Below are 20,661 nucleotides of genomic sequence, written 5' to 3' on the forward strand. Positions count from 1 at the left end.
CACTCCCCAGGTGTGGGTGGATAATAACTTGTGTCTGCAACAAACCAGGTCAGGGTTCTCTCCTGGACCTTTTAAATATCTCTGAGAAAAACTTTCCCATAGTAAAGCAATTCCAGATCCTCAGAAATCTGCTTCTCCATATGCTTCTTATCCCTTGCTAGCCAGAGCCATGCTGCTGGATGACCTACCCCCCAAGAAAGCCTAAATTCCCTCATGATATCCAGCATGCTCTGGCACAGCTGACAGTCCACCTGGGAAGGAAACAGCCTGTCCCAAGCAGAAACACAGTGTAGGTTTGGGTTGCTGTTTCAAAGCCCACACCTGTATTTCCCTACCCTCCTTTCTGAGCTGCAGTCTGTCCTGCCATCCATGTCTTTGTGCTGGGAAGCAATGGGGTGTCAGGCTCCTGTCTGTCTGCTTGATAGAAAACCCCATCCCCACTCTGGCACTCCTGTGCACAAAGCCTCTTCCTTGTGAGGAATGATTTCATTCCACTTTAGAAATGCTGCAGGGGAGAGGCAGAGGAGGCTTTGAGTGTGCTTTAAGGGCATTTCTCACACTCACTGCATGCAGGGAGACGTAGCTGAGCTACCCAGGGAGGGCAGGACAAACTCAGGGCTCCATGTAATCGCAATAACAGGGGAAAGGAATAAACTGTGTGAGGGGAGAGACATTAACAGCTGATTGCAAACGTCAAGCAGAGCCAGGAGCAGGAATAAAAGGCCAAGTCCTGCTACATTTTCAGCTTGCTCCAAGCTAATCAGTTGACAGCTGCTGCTTTGCCTGCATGGGGCGAAAATTAGACAGAGTCATGTAGGGAGATGATCCAGGCACTTCTGGGGGCTGCTGGGACCAGGAGCTCTTGGGCTGCCTCCCTTTGTCTTCCCAGTAATGCCTCTTGGCTTACTCCCTCTTACTTTTCTCCTTCTCATCCACTGCTGTCCTGTTCTCTGTCCCATCCCATCCTGTCTCCTTCTGCTCTGCTTTTCTCCCTCTCCAATGCTCCTGCTGTTTTGCCACTAGCCAAGAAAGGTCCTTTTCTGTGCCAGTACCTATCCAGAGCCATGGGGGTAAAGAGGTGCCATGCCCACACATTCTCTGGGGAGATGCCAAAGGGATCAGATGAGACACAGCAAAGATTCTGCTCCCATCCAGATGCCGGGTGCTTTCTGTTTTCCACAAGAAAACTAAAAACCTGCATCTGATTTAAGGGTGCAAGTCTCAGTTCTGAACCATGAGGGACAGGGACTAGTGCATGAATCTCCTGCCCAGAGGAGAAGCTCCCAAACTACCATCATTGCTGAGCAGTGGAGACTGCAGGGAGCCTCTTTTTACTCCCATCATGATTGGAAAATAATTGTTTTGGCAAAATTGGTGTGGTCAATGGGAAAATGTTATGTCAAGAGATTGGCTTTAGTTTAGTAAATCCTTGCTTAGGATATCCTGGTTGATCTTGCAGCTCTTACGGGAAACTGTCCTGTCATTGGCCAGGGCCCTACATTAGTAAAAACAGGAGAGATAACACTGTGTTGTAATAAGGCAGGTGAGCAAGCTAAACAGCCTGTGAGTTGTTTTGTGGCACATACACTCAGGTTAAGCCCTGTTCTCTTTGCTGCTCCTGCCACACTAACATCAGCAACCACTGGAGAGGGTAGTATCAACTGGGAACATGAGGGCTCCAAGAAAGTGTAGATTTTCTCAAGAACAGAGAGTAAGAGGCTGGGAACTGTTTGCTTTAAGACAGTAATAAATAACAAATACATGCTTGTTTTGCAGTGTGTGATTACTCTGTGGGACTCATTGCCCCAGGGCAGCACTGGCACAGGAGGCCTAGCAGGATACACATTCAGGCATAATAAAAAAATCATCTGTAGGAAAATAAAACCCCCAAATACTTCTGTCTCCATGCTTCACAACATCAGTTAATTCTATGAAAACAGCCAGAAAGTTCCTCCATAAGCAGATTATTGCAAGACTGGCTCTGAGTGACATCTTATGCCTTCCTTTGTGATATCTGGCCTTGGCCATTGCTGGAGACAGGCTGCAGAGGGATGGACTACTGATTTGATTCTCCACTTTAATATCCTGACTTTTCCTTCATGATGTCACACAAATAATGGAAGGCAGAACATTTTTTTTACAAGCCAGATAGGGACAACTTTCTGTTAAGCATTTGGAATAATACCTTGCTTGCTATTGCACTTGGGAATATACTGCACAAATAACCAAAACCTAATCAAGATTTTCCCTAATTCCCAAAAAGGCTGCTGGAGAGTTCAGCTGCCTTTTTTTGTTTTTAGCACAGACACCACTTATCACGAAGGTGTTTTTACAAAGGCAGGGCTATTAGAATGATTTATAATGCTACTGTCATAACCGCAGTTTTGCTGAAAGCAAGGGGAGGAAATTGTATGCATCATGAGTGGAATGGGTTTGTTCCTAATTTGTAAGAGCCATTATTTTAGTCTTCTAATCATTAAGATTTATGTTACCTAGGCAAGAAATATTGTAGGTATATCACTTACCAAGTGTTTTTCAGTGCAAAAATTAAGCATTGTATATCCACTGAGTTATAGGACATTTCCTGATATCACAACAAAGAATACAGTAGAAGTAGAGCAGAAATGTGTCAATAACTGTAAATATAATCTGCACCTTTTTTTTTTTATAAATGTAATGTTTGTGGAAAATCTGTTGATTACTCCTGCTGATTTTCTCCACCTACTTGACAAATCACCTTTAAAGTGAGATAAACATATAAAAATTCAGTCTTGGTGGACCTTCTGCACTCCAGTGGTATCCCAAGACTTAGAGCTAATAAGGAGTACAGCTGTTGTGAAGCAGTGTTATGGTTTAACCCCAGCCAGCTGCCAAGCACCACACAGCTGCTTGCTCACTCCTGACTGAAAGATGGAGAGAATCAGAAGGGCAAAAGGGAGAAAACTCATGATTTGAGACAAGAACAGTTTAATAACTGAAAAAAAAGTAGAAGTAGTATTAGCAATACTACTAATAATACTAATATTACTACTAATAATACTGTAATTAAAAGGAAAATAACAGAGAGAAAAATAAAACCCAAGGAAGAAAAGTGATGCAAATGACAACAGTTACTCACCACCATCAGACTGATGCATTCCAGTCCCTGAGCAGCAGTCTCCCAGCCAACCTTCCTTCTAGGTTTAATGCTCAGCATGAAGCCGTATAGTATAGGATGTCCCTTGAGGCCAGCTATCCCAGATGCGTTCCCTCCCTGTTACTAGTGCACTGCCCGCCTCCTTGCTGGTGGGGCAGTGCAAGGAGCAGCAAAGCCCTGTTGTGCTCTGTTAAGCACTGCTCAGCAGTAACTAAAACATCTCTGAATTATCAACAGCTTCTAGTACAAATCCAAAACATCACCCCATACCAGGTACTATGAAGAAGGTTAACTCCAGCCAAAAACAGCAGTCAGTGGAAGTATTTTTAGCAATCTGAGATCTGGGTTTCTTAGGTGATGCTCCTCCTCAAGTGTGTTGAGTCAATCAGTCTATTTGAGGTTCATTTGAAAATGGGGTGTGTACTCCTCACTCCCTAAGGTGCTTTAGCACTTTATGGGCAGCCTGTGCATACTGTGGTAGCCCAGGCCCTCTGGAAGGGTGTGCCCAAGCTTTGCCAGGAGGCTTAGATCCCTTTTTGGATAGCTGTGGGAAGTTACTACTAAATTTGCACACAGTATATGGGGTGGTCTGGAGGCCAAGAAAAGCTGATGTTATAGAGGATGTTAGAGCTGATGTTGCAGCTGTTTTCAACTTCAATTAATGAGCTAAATTTTCCAGGATTCGTTGCAACAGGAAGGAAGAAAAAAAAAAAGACCTAACCTCTCCCAACTTAAAATTATTTTCGAATGTCCAGATAACGCACAGTGCCTGTCCTAATGATGTATCATATCTGTGCCCTAAGTCTCCTCATTCTGGAGGTGTTGTAAGACCACCTTTAGAAGTGGCACCAGCTGGTTGCTCACGGCAGGTGAATCAGTGCTTTGAGCCCCTGCACACACTGCAGCCATTGGCCTCCAATAAACCTCAACAGAGTAGCTGTTCAGAGAGGTAAATCATCATGTCCAGTTCCTATTACAAAGGACTGATGATTGCACTCCTGAAAACCATCTTGTACAGCCTTTTAGTCATCCCCCTCAAACATTGTGACAATGTTAGTCGTGAAGTACACCTTCAACATGAGCAGGATGTTTTATCTATCTGCCTACTCACCTTCCTTTAACACTGCTTCCTTGGTCCACTCCAGTTATGTTTCATCCTGATAACCAGTGGCTTGACTGCTGGGTGTGAGACTAGTTCCTTTGCTGGCCAAAAATTAACAAAAATGTTAATTTTTACAGAGACCTTTTCAACCTGAGTCTTTTTTCCTGATAAGAGGTTAAAAATTAGAGAGGTTTACTCTTTAGTATAGTGCACCATGTATGGAAGAAAAGAGTAGCTTTTATCAGTCAGACTCCTTGGACAGGCAGCAGCTGACTGTTCACAGACCATGGGCCAGGCAGATGTGTGGGGAGGCTGGTTTGTATTTCCATAGGCAGGAGTGTTCCTAGCACAGACACCCTAACAGCTTAACACTTTCAGCAGTAAATGTGACTGCAGCTATTACCTCTAGTGCAAAAAAGAAGGGTTCTTGTCATCACAGACTTTGCCTTCTCTAACTTCTAGCAGGGGTTGCATTTTTGACAGTGAGCAACTGTTCAGCTGTGGTTTTACATTTTTAAGACCCCTTCTGTTGTCCCTCACAGTGGTTTTATGGTTCATAGGACTCTTGGGGGAGAACCACACAAATTCCTGCAAACATGATGTCATTTTATGCTCCCTCCTGTTTTGTTCCTTCTATCTGCTTTAAACCAGCAGGGGTAAAGGTGGGAGAAATATTACATTTTCTTTTCTTGTATCCAAGGTTTTAAGAAATGGCATAATTTTTTTCATTTAAGTGATTGTTCCTTGCCAACACCACATGAGCAAACACATAAAGAAGCACAACAGCTACCATGGTGTGCTGGAGAGCACAAGGAGTCAGGAAGCTGCTTGGAGTGAAGGCAGAGACTAGTGCCAGGGGAAAACCTGTTCATGCTTTCCTTCAGATGGAGATGACATAATGATGCCCAGAACAAAAACAGAGAGTCATTACCAGCCTTTTTATGTCGTGGTTAATGCTATATTTAGTGCATAGCTATGCTGGCATGTGGAGGTCTAGGGAAAGACAAGGCTGTGCTGGTGGGGGTGGCAGCCCCCAGGGAGCTGAGCCATGGAGGGGTGCAGAGCAGGGCACTGTTATGGCAATGTCATGCCGAGGTAGAGTTGCCTGAAGGAATGCATGAGTCATAAACCAGTTTCTCCACAACATGTAAAGATATGGTGGGGCAGAGGGCTTGTTCTCAGGGTTGTCATTTGCACCACCCCAGTGACCCTCCCGGTCGGGAAGGGGACTTGCTGAGCTGAAGTAATACTTTAATGAAGGAATATTTAATGCCATGGTAACACTAAGAGTTCTCATGATAGGAAATGTCCATGCTATAATGTGGGTTCCACAAATACACAAAGCCTCTGTCCTCTGAGCAGACATCATGGGGAGAGCTCAATGACTTTGGACAGATATTTAAACTTTTCAAAAGCATTTCCCCTCTGGCATAGTTTGAGGTTTTCTTATCCCTCTGGTCTGCTCAGAGCAGTGACCCTTCCTGTCTTGGCACAGAGCAGAGCTGTGTGACAGTTTTCCTTTGGGCAGGAATAGAGCTCCAGAGCCCATCCCTATTCCTGCACAGCAACTGCTTCTTGCAGAAAGGCCTCTATTTCTCAAGGACTGGATCTAATTCTCAGGGATGTTTTGCATGCATAACCCTCCTAAAAGAAAATAATTTTATTCAGTACTACATGTAGGTGGAGATGATGGAAAGGAGGGAGGGAGGAGTTCCTGCTGGCATAAAAACCAAATCGAGTTATATACAAATTCTTACTTCTGCTTGTAGGAAAGGACAAATAGACTTAAAACCAAAAAAAAACCACACAGACCCTTTAGTACCTGTGTGTGACTTTGGATTTGTCTAGGAAAATTTAGGGGTACTTTGTGCCTGAGTTTTGCATGGAGAGGCAAGGTAGTGCCTTAAGCATCCCCTTGAGTGGCCGTCCTTGCAGCCTCGTGGGAGAGCCCACCAGTGTGGTGGGAGCAGCGGTGCTCTCCCAGTCCTCCCAGCAGCAGGGACTTGTCCCCAGGGAGGGGTGCTGGTGGCACAGGCGGCAGGCCACTCATCAGAGTGCTCTCCTCATGAGGGTAGAGCTGCTCCCCACCAACACAATCCATCTCCCATTTCTCTGATTTACCGGTCAATTTGATCAACCATTTAATTTTGTCAAAATCATTGACAGAAGAACATTAAAAGGAGAGTTATGCCACTTCTGTGCTCTATGGCTTGGGCTCATTTATTTTAATTAGCTGTAACAAATTCATGGTTAAACAAGGCTCGAGAGGGTGCTATCTAAATGAGATACTCATGGCGTACACATGACCATTAACAAAACACTTCTCCACAGCTTGACTATGTTCTCCCCCATCTAACTTGCAGCTCATTATAGCTCTAGAGATAGGAAACAGAATGTAGCACCTAATTAAAATGTAAGCCTGTGTCCACAGATGATTCAATAGTAATGAATGCATTAAGTTGGTGAGAGAAGCAGGAGAGAGTCATCACAATAAAAACATCTTGTTCAAGCAGAGTCTGGAGAAAAACTATACCTCTGTTTTAGGCACCTGCATGAAGCTGGGGGTATTTGGATCCTGATACAGCAAAACATTAAAAAAAGCTGATAAAATGTCTGTTGTTCTCATTAAGAATTCTGAACTCCACTGTGTAATAACAATTTTTAGCCTTTCACGTTGGTTGTCATGGAAATAGCATAAGCAACCACTTATTTTGATAATAAATTTATAGTCTGTCTTCTGTTGTTTTAGTTGCTCTTTTCAAAAATTATATTGATGCATTCTTTTTCATAAGTAAATGAGATATCTTTAACCATTGTAAGATGAATTTAATGTGTTAGGTTAAGCACTTTAGACACATGAGTAAAATTTAATGGATTTTTAATACTGTTATTCTCCAAAGTACATAAAAAGTATAAATAGCCAGACATGAACTTAAAATAATACCTTCCAAAGAGAAACAAACTAATACTGTCTTCCTCTGTTTGTCACAGGTGGGACAGTCCCCTGGTTGATCTGTTTTTCTCCAACCAGTTCCTTCAGATCACCACCACTGTGCCATCCACTTCTGTGTATGGGTTTGGTGAACATGAGCACCCCACGTTCAAGCACAACATGAACTTTGTTACCTATGGCATGTACTCCAGGGACCAGGCACCGACGGTAATTCACTCTGCAACACTTTGTCCTAGCTTGTGTCACCAAAGGAGGGTGGCAAACATGGAATGTCACAAGCGTCGCAGCTATCATCAGTTTTAATTAAAGACCAAGCCGTGAATTGTTTTGAGGGAACTTTGAAACCTTTTATCAGAACCTTTCTCACAGTGCAGTTTTCAGGAAAAAGTATATTGTGTGCCAAGTTCCTGGTTCAGGAGAGCTTTGCATTTCATGCTTGGATCCATCCCTGTTCATCCAAACAAGCTGGACTCCAGCAGGACTTATTGGATATTTGGCTGAGCTGGAGTCAGTGGTTGATGAGTCTGTGTTAACTAGAAAAGTGATTCTTACTCATGCCGTTTTGAAGGGTTTAGCAGAATATCAAAGGTTTAACTGGGAAAGACTAAAAAATTCCATTGTGATAAGGCAGGAAAAAAAACCCTCTTTTCTGTCAATTTGACTTCACACCAATTTGGATGAAAAGATCCCCAACCTTTCAAAATAAGTCTCTAACTATGAATGAATTTATTTCCTTTTCTGTGCATATGTATCTACCTGACAAAAGCTATGAAAAATAGCAAAGTCAAGTCATACTTCATATGTTGTTTATGTTTCAGGCATTTGCCAACCTCTACGGAGTTCACCCTTTCTACATGTGTGTAGAACCAGACTCCAATGCCCACGGTGTTCTCCTTCTGAACTCCAATGCACAAGGTAAAAAGATATATGGATTCCCTATATGGACTGCATATAGAAATATGATAGATTAGTAAGTATAAAATACTGTTTTACTGACTGCTTTTTTCAATGTGATACAAATATGAATGACTGCATGGCTAACTAAGCTTCCAGGACTAATAGATTTTCAATGATTTTTCAAAGGGATTTCAGTAGAATGAATTTTTAACAAGGAATTTGGGCATTTTTAGGCATTTTCAGGGAAAATATATTCTTAACTTTTTAATGAAAATAGATGCAAATAGAGGGAAAGAAGAAGGTGGAAGAAATTTCCTCTGAGATTGGCATAATGAAATCAAATCAGTTTAGGTTAGTCTTATATTCTCTCTTTGGAGAATAGTTTTGTATGTTGCCATGGTCACCTTACTGCATTAATCTAGTGGTATAATTTCAGAAAAAGGGAATCTTCACTTAGTCTATAAAATCAGTTTCCCCTGGCAGACAATGGCTTTCAATAAGATTAAAATAGCATAGAGGAACCCTAAACACAGACTTGTTGATCCTTTGCATGAATATGAAACTGAGACAAATAGATCTATGCAATCTACACTGTGTGGGTTTTTGTGATTTATTGCCGCAGCATGCCAGTGTGAAAGCAGAGATTACAGAAACACTGGGCCTGCCTGCCTTCAGGCCCTGTTTGCTCATCCAGTTGTACCCACAGGGTGCACGGGAGAGCCCAGCGTGCACACACCTAGGATGGATAGGATAGGATAGGATAGAATATTTCAGTTGGAAGGGTCATAAAACATACTTGTAGTACAACTGCCTGAACACTTCAAGGCTGAGCAAAAGCTAAACATGTTGCTAAGGCATTGTCCAAATGCCTCTTATACACTGACAGGCTCGGGGCATCAACAACATCTCTTGGAAGCCAGTTCCAGCATTTGCCCACCCTCAGTAAAGAAATGTCTCCTAATGTTGAGTCTTAACCTCCCCTGATGCATTCTTGACCTATTCCCATGTATGGTGCAGAGCTGGTTTGTGCTGAGGGCCTTTTTTTTCGCTTTTAGATGTTACTCTGTCTCCAAACCCATCTTTGACTTTCCGCACTATTGGAGGGATCCTCGACTTCTATCTCTTCATGGGACCAACTCCTGAGAACGTGGTTCAGCAGTACACTGAGGTCAGTAGAAAAGTGCACCTGGCACATGGAGCAGTGCTTTGTCACACAGTCCTGTCAGTATCTGGTAGTATCAGTGGGTAGTGCAGGCAGAGCTTTGTCCTGATCCATTTGTACAAAGCTGCAGCTTCAGATCCATGGGAAAGCTGGCGTGTGCTCGAGCATCTGTGAATAGTCTGTGTGAGTGACACAGGCAGGCTGGGTGTTCAGTGCACATCTCCAGCCTCTCCTGCAATACGTCAGGATGGGATGCAGGAGTGCACTGAAGGGATGCAATGATTAGAAAGATATCTGTCTAAGCATACTCCTCTCTGAGCTGTCACAGTTTTATAGTCTTTGCTGTATGACATGACTGCGTATTGACACTGCAGGCCAAGAAAACAAGCTAGGCAGAGCACAGATGGGAATGTTTGGGAACTTTACGTATGCTAGATTTCAGAGATATTGAATGGACTTTAAAGTCTTCAAGCCTTTATTTGCCAGCGGAATTGCTTGCTGATTTTGGAGCCATCAGGCTGTTTTTTACTAATGAAAACCCATATAATTGCATTGGAGAGCATGGATGTATAACACTGCATTTACTGCTGTCTCACAGAGTGTAACTACTTGCTATCCAATTGCCCAGTGTTTTCCAGAGAACTGAGAGTACACATGCCAATTGCTGATTTGGAAGTGTACATGCAATTCTTTTTTAGTGAGGACTGTGCAGTAAAAAGTAGCAGATAATATGTTTTTTCCTGGTCACCAAATGATGCTTCAACTGGGCCTTTCCACAGAAAATTGCCACCTCAGATGCAAGCTGTGTATGTAAAGAAATCAGTGCCAAACCTAAAGAGTGTGGAGCAAAGCTGGAGTAAGCATGTTACTGTGAGAAGGTGGGGGTCACTGTGCAGACCCTGAGGATTAGGCTGCAATTAGCCTTCCCTGAGGAAGGCTGAACAGGGTGGGGCATCCCAGAGCCAGGCATTCAGAGCTCACAGCAAGATGTGCATGTGCTCTGCCTTTCCCCATGCCACCCCTCAAAGGGGCCTGAGCTCTGATCTTTAGCAAACATTTTGTCCTTCTTGGTTTTTAAAGCCTCCATATTCTATGCTTGCCTTCTTTTAAAGTGCCTGTATGGGAACAGAAATACTGTGGTTTAGAGCAAGGGAAAAAGAGGATTTAACCCAGAGGGAAGGTATTTCTGGCTTCTGGTTTAGTGAAGGAAGGGATAAGACTTGCTCATGCTGCTGTTTTGGGAAGGCTGGAGCTTCTCTGGGGTGGTAGGCTCTGCTAGACCTTCCTTTTCCAAGGAGAGGTTGAGGTGCTGCCTCCCAGAGAGGTGGGAGGCTGATGGTGCTCTTCCACGTCCTGGAGGAGCAGCTGCTCTGTTGCTTGGAGGTTTCCAGCTCCCTGAGCACATCATCCCCACCCATTGTCTGCCGTGGTTTAACCCCAGCTGGCAGCTCAGCCCCCACAGCCACTCGCTCACGCCCCCGCAGTGGGGTGGGGGAGAGAATCCAAAGGGTAAAAGTGAGAAAATTCGTGGGTTGAGATAAAGACTGTTTAATGGGTAAAGCAAAACTGTGCACACAAGCAAAGCAAAACAAGGAATTCATTCACCACTTCCAGGAGCAGGAGGGTGTTTAGACACCCCCAGGAATCGGGGGAATGGCTGAACATGTGAGTGTTACTGGGAAAGACAAATGCCATCTCTCAGAATATCCAGCTCCCCCTTCCTCTTCCCCCAGATGTATGTGCTGAGTATGAAGCCATTTGCTATGGAATATCCTTTGGGTCAGTTAGGCTCAGCTGTCCTGGCTGTGTCCCCTCCCAACTCCTTGTGTACTCCCAGCCTTCTCGCTGGTGGTGTGGAGTAAGGGGCAAAGAAGGCCTTGACTCTGTGTAAGCACTGCTCAGCAAGATCAAATATATCCCTGAATTATCATCACTATTTTCAGCACAAATCTAAAAAACCAGCCCATTCCAGTTACTATAAAGAAAATTAACTATATCCCGGCCCAAACCAGCACACACTATCTCTGATGCCACTGCCACAGACCAGCAAGCAAGCTGGGATTTTAACTTATACATGGATAATAAAACTGGAGTGGGGGGAAGGGGGAAAAAGTAAAGCAACTCTCCCCCAGGCTGGAGCTTTGATCCCCATTTCAAGGCAGTTAGTGCAGCAGTACGATGGAAATTAGAGCCACGCCTGTGCCTTTTCAAAGTCTTTTACTGGTGTTTGAAGGCAGCATTTCTGTGGCTTAGCAGGTGGTCAGCATCTGAAAATAAAATGAGAGAGTTCTCACTCTCCAGCTGATGGGTAGTGGCAGCTCACTTTCCACCCCTGTCTCTGGAAATGGAGCTGGAGCAAAGAAAACAAGGTAAAGGAGAGCAGTGGGCGTCTCCTAATGAGACATGTCAGATGTCAGGACAAAAAAATCCTGTTCTGTATTCTCTGAGCTTGTGCTCAACTCTCTAGGGAATCTTAAAGATTGCATGTTAGTAATTTCAATGTGAAATAATAACTTCTTCAGTAAACATCCTGAAATTCCAAGGTCAAAAATGTTACAATTACCATATTATTAGTCTCTAGGGTAATAATTTGGCTTTTATGTACAAGATATGTGGGAAGGTGAAGGAGACAGAAAAGACTTTATTTTTCAATTGTCTTTTCTGTCACACTGAGAGGATTTTCCCTGTGCAGTCATTGTCATGCTGTAGGGAAAGAAAAGGGCTAGAAAGGAGAAGTGTGACTGATGTCTGCAAGGCACTGCTCAGCAGCATGGCTCGGCTCTCTGAGCTGTTTGCATGGGTCTCCTCTGCAAATTGGTGTTTTGGGAGCTCCTGGCTGCCGGGCCCCTGGTGGGACCAGGCTGCACTGCTGCAGAGCTTCTCAGTGGAATTGCACCTGCTTCCCTCCTGAGCAAGTCTGCCCCAGTCACTGCTTTTTGCAGGGACCCCTCATTTTATCCCTCTGGGATGGCCCCACTGCTGTGGCAGGGTGCCAGGTGCCAGCAGGTACACAGCCTGTGACAACAAGGGAGCTGTTTCCAGGGCAAAGTGCTTTACAGCTTTCTCAAATGTTTTGTGCCATTACCTTCAGTGCCACTTCAGTATCTGAGCCGCCTCTCTGCCTCTGCTATGCTTGTTTCTGTGAGAGGTTTAGGAACTGAGCTCTGCTCTGTGCTTTCATGTGGCTCCCTCCAAACCAGTGAGTTAGGACAGCTTTGTAACAAAGCTCTTTATTTGGCCTCTGGAGTATGCAAGATTTCCCCACACACCTCTCCAGGTTGTCACCAGCACCCAAGGTGGACCACAGAATCTTGGCCAGAGCTGGTGGGTCCGGGCTATGCCAGGAGCAGGGCTCTTGGCTCTCTGTGTGGTGATCAGGGTTGATTGGAGCTGCTCTGCCAGAGTCACCAGCCTCTCTGCTTCCTTGGAGTGAGGACAGGTAACAGCAAAAGCTCTGGTGGCCCTGGGTGCCAGCCTGGCCAAGGATAACAGGCTCCAAGAGTGAGGCAAGGTGTGAGAAGGGAGCAGAGGGCGAATGCTGGTACCTCTGTCCCTCTACTGTGTGCTGCATGGAGCAGACGTGAGCTGTAGGATGCATCCTGCAGTGGCACCTGAGTGCTACAGCAGTGGCAGCAGCTATAGGGTATGTCTATGCTACCCTATGTCTATAGGGTATGTCTGTGTCTGTGCTGGGCATGGTCCCATGGCAAGATGCAGTCTCCAGCCCAATTCTTCTGCTCCCTCCTGAGCCCAGCTGTGTTGGGTGTTACTCCTGCCACATCTGAGACATCTAAGATTGTCCTGTACAGCTCTCTCTATATGACAGTGATCGCATTTTTCTCGTACTGCAGAAGAGGTCTGGTGTGCAGAACAGTTACGTAACAGAAATCTCACTTTTAACAGCAAACACCACCGTTTGCAGGAGGGTGAGAAAAAGCAGTAACAAGCTAGAGTTCAGGCACTGATCTGAGCCTGGCTGAGGCTCTGCAGTCACATCTAATACCAGGTCAACATTGCCAAGACCACTGGTGGCCTTTCAGAACAGACCAAAGGTGCACAGCAGCAGTGTGTGAGCTCCATAACAAGATGCTCAGGAATGTTAGGGTTCAAAAAACAGATATTTAATGGCTCTTGGGTAAAGGCCATGAATTTGTTATTTTATCACCAGTTATCCAGTAACAAGCTGTAAGTGAGCATACTCTAAGTCTCCTGATTCTGTTTGGAGACAAAATTGCTGTTTTGCTTCCTCTTTACACTTGTAACTAGCCCACAGTTCTGTAAGGGACTTTAGAGGTCTCTAGTCCACTCTCCTATTGGAAAGGTAACATGGGGAACCTGCTTGTACATAGATCTTATCACAGATGAGTCAGTGAGAATCTTGGAGCTGAATTCCCCAAGAAGTAATAAACAGCTGATAATTGTTTTGTGCAGCAAAAACCAATATTTGAAGACCTTGGCATTGAAAATCCTTAAATTTTTTATATTCCTGAGGTTGTGAGCATCTTCTTTATGGTTCAGCAGCTTCAGGGCCTTTCTTTTTGCTCTCCTAAATCAAAGCTTAGCTTCTGTTAACAGACTTTGAGTGAAGGTTACCCTCTAACTGACTGGATGCCCACAGCACTCAGCTGTTTGCCTTAGTCACAGCAGATGAGCTGGATACAGATATGTGGGCCATAGGAACACCTGTGGAATTTAGCCATTGTGTAAATACACAGCCATACAGAAACACTAAACCCAGTGCATTAGCCCACTTGGGTTTTACAGTTTCCTCCTATAACTCCTCTTTGAAGAAAGGGAGTTGAAGCAACTATCAAGCTTCAGAAATCATTTTGTGAAGCTAATTAGGGTGTAAGATCAGCAATCTGTGTTGCAGGACATCTCAACTCTGTGAGCAGAGGAAAGAGTACCTCTCTCCAGCCTCTGTGATATATAGGCATAACTCTGCAGCTGTCTCTCTCTCATCCAAGTCTTTGGTCATAGCATTAACAGAATAGGATCCTGATTTACTCTATAGATTTTATAACCTAGTACACATCATTGATGCTCATATTAATAACATTATTTGTCCAATAATCCAACACAGGGAAAATGAATACAGATCACTTGCTCCCCAGACACAGATTTTATCTGTTAGATATACTTGTTTCCACTGAACTTCATTCTTGCCACAAAATGCTTCCAGGGTACCTCCTTGATACATCAGCTCTCAGATGGCTCTGAAAAAAGTGAAAAAAAAAATACACATAATGCTAAGTTATGTAAACATGCAAAAACTAACAGTGGATTTATTAAACAGCAGGAGTTATTTAAGAAGCAAGTGCAGAAAGAATTCTGGAACAGAAAATAGGATCTTTTTTTTTTTTTTTTTTAAACTGATTCTGCACTACCATATCTTTGTGCTTTTTTTTCCCCCTTCATTTTGGATACCCCATATGTTTGCTGTTTCTGTGTTTTCCTCCCTCAGTTCCCCTGCCATACCCCATCTACCTTTTCTGATTCTATGGGAGTCAGTTTTGCCAATCAGGCTTTCCCTGGCTGCTGCACTTTTAGATCATTTGTATGCAGAATGCAATCTGTATGAATTAACTAGATCCTAAATATATATCAAATCCAACTTGAGTCTTCAGGTTTGCAAAATTACATTCCTGCCTCTGCTGATCCATCTGTGAGTGGGTACCATATGTCAGTTACTTTATCAGGAAGCTTCAGGGGATCCATTAGAGAGAGTCCACAGCATAATTAGAAAAAAGAACATTTGTTTTCCCAGCTGCCCTGTTTTCATCCTTCCTCTTCAAATGTTCTGCTGGTTTCAATTAAACTCACCATAGATGCACCAGCCTGGTGAACCTAGAGAACTAATTGCTTTAAAAACTTAGTGTCTTCCTTGCAAGGTAGATATTTTTCTGTTTGTCCAGCTGTAATCCCAAACTCCTCAAGGGATGCTGTCACAAAATACTGTCTCACTCTGTGGTCCAGAATGACACAGCACCATCCCATAAGGGTGAGCAGGTGAACCCCAGCAAGCCCCAGTGCTGGGGACGTGGCCTTTTGGAAGGGCTCTGACTGACACACCAGTGGCCACAGCTCCACCTCCAGCCCCACTGCTCTCCACCTGCCTGCTTGATAGGACATGGGGAAGAAACCAATCCCCATCCAACTCTTGAAATGCACTGTATTGGCACTGTCCCAGACTGATTGTCCTCCCCAGGCAGGAGTGACCCAGGGTATCACAGGACCCAGAGCAGAGTTGCTCAGCAGTTCCCACTGCCTCTGCCCAGCCTGGTTCCCCCTTTCCCATTTCCCAGCCTGCTTGGGAAGAGGCAGCAGATGCCACGCAGACATCCTGCCAGGGCACAGGGCTCTGCATTGAGCTGCAGGATTAATATTTATCAGCCAGTTTTCCCTATTTCTCTTGTCCAAGATGAGAAGCCTGTGCACAAAGCATTTTATTTCATTAGGGAGTTCTTTTGTTTTGGTCTGTTTTTTTAACCTTGTTTGTAGAGGTCATTCTCTGTTTCCAGTAGAGAAAGCAAGGGCAAAATATGCATCTGCTTTAGGAGCACAAAACGGTGGGTTCACAAAGCTCATCCTGCAGCCTTTGCTGGTCTAAAACAAGCTCTGCTGCCTCCTCAGATGAATTTATCCTTAACATGGTGAGTGTGGATGTGCCAGAGAAGAAGACTTCTTGCCCTGAGGTTTGCTTGCCATGCTGTGTTGGACACCTTGGTGCTGGCTCACAAGGTGTCTGTGAGATTGTCCTGAGCCATCACACCCCATTCAGCTCTCCACAGAAAACCCCAGCAGAGCTTGAAAGCTGGTCGAGGTGATCAGATGTGTAAAGACATCCTGGGAAAAAAAAACTGATGATATGTGCAAGGAGATGGGATAGCACCAGGGTAGTTATGGCATGTCTGCCCATTGGCCTCCCCCTACATGGTAGGCACCACCTTTGTCTGTTCCAGGCCTGCCCTGGCCAGGGCACAGCAGCGTGCAGTGGAACCTGAATGCCTCTGTGGCAGGAGCACGCTGCTGATGGCTGCTCTCACTTCTGAATACCCCAGCCTCCAACTGAATTGGAGGAGAAATAGGTGTTGAGGAGGATCGGGAAAGTTAAGTCTGGTGGGACAGGACAAGCAACAGGTGTATGGGGCAACTGTGCTGATCAGCTGGAGCGTCCCTCCTGGAGACACCCAAAACATTAACCTCACCAGTGGTTATGGCCTCCTTGTGTTTCTGCTTATCTGTAACAGCAGCATCTCAACAAGTGAAAGCACACTGTAGCCAAATTTGTAATGTTTGGCTGTGTGTTCCCAAGCATTTCTTGTTTGGAAGCAGTTTACCCTGTGTGTTTCCCAGCTCAGGGGCATTAAAAGCATCCTCAGCTTTTCTCTGCCTCTCTCCCACATGTGTTTTTCTGTCTGATGCACTTTGTACATCCATGTACCGATGCTCTAGCATGTGATGCATTTTAGAGCAATTTCAAGCTCAGCCTTGCTTTCCCAGGTCAGACTCTTCCTAGAGGAAATCCCATAGGAAGGTGTGCCTTCATGCAGTGCATCTCCAGAGAGCTTAGCAATGCAATAGATCCAGACTGCCGGAAGTGCCTTGTTTTATTTATTTGAAGTAGATGGGGTTTAGCTGCCAATAGGCAAGTTTTGTTGTTTTGCACTTTTCAGCTTAATTACCTAACCATGGAGATCCACAAGGAAATAAGGGAGGGACCATTATTTAGCCAAAGGGGGACAATAGCTGCAGCTGATTAATAAGTCATTGGTGCTTACTAGCTACTAGATTTTCGTGTATTGCCTGCAAAGGTGTTAGAAATACAAATCAAAGGTTAGTTTCATTGGATTTAACTGAAGTAAGGATTTCAGGAGATGTGCCCTAGAAAACACTGGCGTGTACTAATGAGACAAAGCCAGATTTCAGTTTATTTGTAGAACAGACACATCGTAATTGCCCATTGCTTATCCCAGGTTACCACAGCAGCTCTCACCAGGGGAAGCAGAGCAGGATACCTTGCTTCCCTGTGCTCTCAATTGAGTTTCCTCATGCCATTTACAGATGGATTACATTCAGACAATGGAAATCAAATATTTATAAAATCATATTTAACTCATTACCTTGTGTTTCAGTTGAGAATTGCGGGACCAAACAGTAAGTCTGGCCTTGAAGAGGGTTGTCAGTGCCTGGCAACACAAGGATGTGGGCCAGCAATAACAGCCCACAGTAGTCAGCCATAAGTAACTGAGTTCCATCAGATTGGTGTGTAAATATGATTAAAACTTCAGAGAGCTCAAATAAAGATCAGATTCTTGATAAGTTAGTTCAGCTGGATGTGGCAAGAGGAGTTTGCAAAGCTTATGTTGCTGTGTGTGGTTGGAAATTTGCCTTCTGTGACCAAGGAGTTTGTGGACTTGTCATGGATCAGATGGCATGGGGATCCCCACTGGATTTCTGCTGGCATGTGCCCTGTAAGGGAGGGCACGTGCTGCTGTGCAGAGGCCTGACAGCACATTTAACATTAGCCTGGCTTTTATACACTCTGTCTTCCACTGGGGTGTCCTTAGAAGTGAGGCTCAGTGCTGGTGTTGTTGGAGTCTCTCTGAAGGGCAAGGATCCACCAGGAGAAGTGCCAAGCATGCTGTGCCAAGAGCCACTCAGAGAAAGGAACGGGTATTTAATGGGGGTGTGATGCCTGTACCCTGGCCTTTGTGCTTTAAGCGATCTGGAAGCATCTCCTGGTGTTTCAGAGTAACTTCTTTCCCTCTCAGCCTTGTGTTTCTGTGTTCTCCATTCCTGCTGCAGGCCATTGGACGCCCACACATGCCAGCCTACTGGTCTCTGGGATTCCAGCTCTCCCGCTGGGGCTATAACAGCCTGGATGTTTTAAAGAAAACTGTCGATCGCATGAAGCACTATGACATCCCATATGTAAGTATGAACCTTTTACTGTGTGTGCTAATCTTACACTCTGAAGTGAATAAAATTATAATGGAGGAAAAGTAATTATCTTACAAAGAGAATTGTAGAATAAAAGGACATTAATAATCTTATGTAGTGGGTTTGCATGTAATATCTTCATAATGCTGAAAAGAACATTTAAAGTGGGCTGTGAACATGATGTTTAAGTGCTGCTCTTGGCTGCATAGCAGGTGGTTTTGGTGTGGATTTGCTGTTATGCAATATGAGGTGCTAGCATTTTAAAAACAAGTGATGGAAAACAAACTTCTGATGCAGATCACTGCAAAATAGTTGCTAAACTAGGGCTTCTACATTTTCTTGTAGTCCACTGCTAGGATTACAATTACAGTCTCTTAGGTTTCATTACATACATTAGTTGCCTTTTAGAAATACCATTGCATGCATTCTGATTTCTGTATCAAATACTTCAGTCATAGAATCATAAAATAGTTGGATTTGGAAGAGACCATTAAAGGCCATCTAATCCAACCCCCCTGCAATGAGCAGGAACATCTTCAACTAAATCGGGTTGCTCAGAGTCCCATCCAACTTAATCTTGAATGTTTCTAGGGATGGGGCATTCACCATCTACCTGTGCAACCACCTCATTGTAAAAAATTCTTTCCTTATATCTAATCTGAATCTACCCTCCTTTAGTTTACAACCATCACCCCTTGTCCTATTGCTACAGACCCTACAAAAAAGTCTGACTCCAACTTTCTTATAAGCCCCCTCTAGGTATTTAAAGGCTTCAGTAAGTTCTCCCTGGAGCCTCCCCTTGTCCAGGCTGAACAGCCCCTCTCTGTCTCAGCCTGTCCTCATAGCAGAGGTGCTCCTGCCCCTCTGATCATTTTTGTGGCCCTCCTCTGGACTTGCTCCAACAGATCCATATCTTCCCTGTCTGAGAATTCCAGAGCTGGATGAAATAATAATGTAATGTTTTACTTGAAAAATGTTTAGGATGTCCAACATTATGATATTGACTACATGGAACGTCGCCTGGACTTTACCTATGATAAAGTGAATTTTGCTGGTCTGCCAGAGTTCATGAAGGAGATGAAGAAGAACGGAAAGCACAATGTTGTGATTCTGGTAAATTAATGATGTTGTTAATTATTTCTTCATTTATAAGAACTATTCCCAGCATAGTCTTCATAGCAGTACTAAGGTGCTAACACATGTATACTAGTGTAGCAGATTTTCCATTTTCTTATATGTTGAGAAGAGCTGAAGAAAAAGTTCTCACAGATTTAATTTTTAGAAGTATTGTCTTTATTTGATATCTCTCTACCAGTATCATCTCTATACCAAAACATTAATTCTCTGTAACTTTTTCCCCACTCAGTTACGAGAAATTTTGCCTCTGAGCTGACATTGCTTTCATGCAATTCTTTCCCTGAAATGAACAAATTAATTTAATACACATACAAAAATAGCTGATTTGTGGAAAAAATTACATTCCTAATCACTCTGGAATATACTAACTACAATTCATATTTCTTTGTACTTACTTTTTATCTAAGTTAATGTGAGAGATGATTACTTGCAAATTTGTGGAAAATGTATGTTGAACCTCTAACCAAAATCAGCATATGGACAAATGAATTAATTTGGATACAAGTGAAAATTGGAGTTTTCCATCTTCCCCAGTAAATTTTTCCAACAAAATCTGCTGTTTCTCTCCAGCACTTCCCTGTACATGTTCTTGTGCCAAAATGACTGTGTGACAATAGCTAAGTGAGCACCAATGGTGACAAGGAAACTGAAGACCAATTTAATCGAAATTTAAGGATGAAAATAAATTCGGAAATTAAATAAAATCCATTGATAAATTCACAAGATCTTGCTCTCCAGGGTCCCCCAGCAGCTTAGCAGTAGGAGGGCTGCACTCCCCAGAGAAGGTTGCAGTTTGTTCTCCATAACCACTGGGGGCAGGGTAAGAGGAAAAGCATTTTAAATAGCAGCAGGACAGAGTCAAGGCAGGCATTAGGGTAAAGGTGTCTGTCTGCAAGGTGAGCTGAGCAGCAGACAGCTGCTGGGGCCAGGGTCCCTCCCCAGGTGGGTGCTGTGAACAGACCCAGCAGATGGATCAGGCGTGGCTCAGGCATGGCTGAGCTGCAGCCATGGGGTGAGGAGGAGGAGACAATCCCACAGGGTTCCTCTCAGAACTTTTTGCTGTAACTGTAGATCTGTAATCTGTTTTCTATCTAAGTGGTAAGTTTATATCTTTCATTTGGGTGCTACGTTCATTTGGGTACTACTTATTTGTCTTTACCTCCAGCTGCCAGTCTCTCACCCTTCTGTCTTCTTTCTTGATACACCAATTCAAATAAGTGTATTCTCCCTCAGCCTTTCTCTGCTAGGCTAAACAAACACATTTACCTGCAATTATTGATGGCTCATGCTTTCAAGGGGACCAGGATTCAATTAATCCAACTGAATCATGA

General features: G+C 44.0%; 1 protein-coding gene across 1 annotated transcript in view; it reads left to right on the top strand.

The window, feature by feature from the left end:
* LOC119708839 (maltase-glucoamylase, intestinal-like) overlaps positions 1 to 20,661 on the top strand; it is a 60,392-nt gene that overhangs the window by 6,395 nt on the left and 33,336 nt on the right. The window contains exons 5-9 of the mRNA XM_038155739.1: positions 7,230 to 7,398; positions 8,010 to 8,106; positions 9,144 to 9,256; positions 18,059 to 18,184; positions 19,175 to 19,306. Coding sequence (XP_038011667.1) covers positions 7,230 to 7,398; positions 8,010 to 8,106; positions 9,144 to 9,256; positions 18,059 to 18,184; positions 19,175 to 19,306 — 637 coding nt within the window. The remainder of the gene's footprint in view (positions 1 to 7,229; positions 7,399 to 8,009; positions 8,107 to 9,143; positions 9,257 to 18,058; positions 18,185 to 19,174; positions 19,307 to 20,661) is intronic.

This window comes from Motacilla alba, chromosome 1A, assembly GCF_015832195.1.
Source record: "Motacilla alba alba isolate MOTALB_02 chromosome 1A, Motacilla_alba_V1.0_pri, whole genome shotgun sequence".
NCBI classification, from domain to species: Eukaryota; Metazoa; Chordata; class Aves; order Passeriformes; family Motacillidae; genus Motacilla; species Motacilla alba.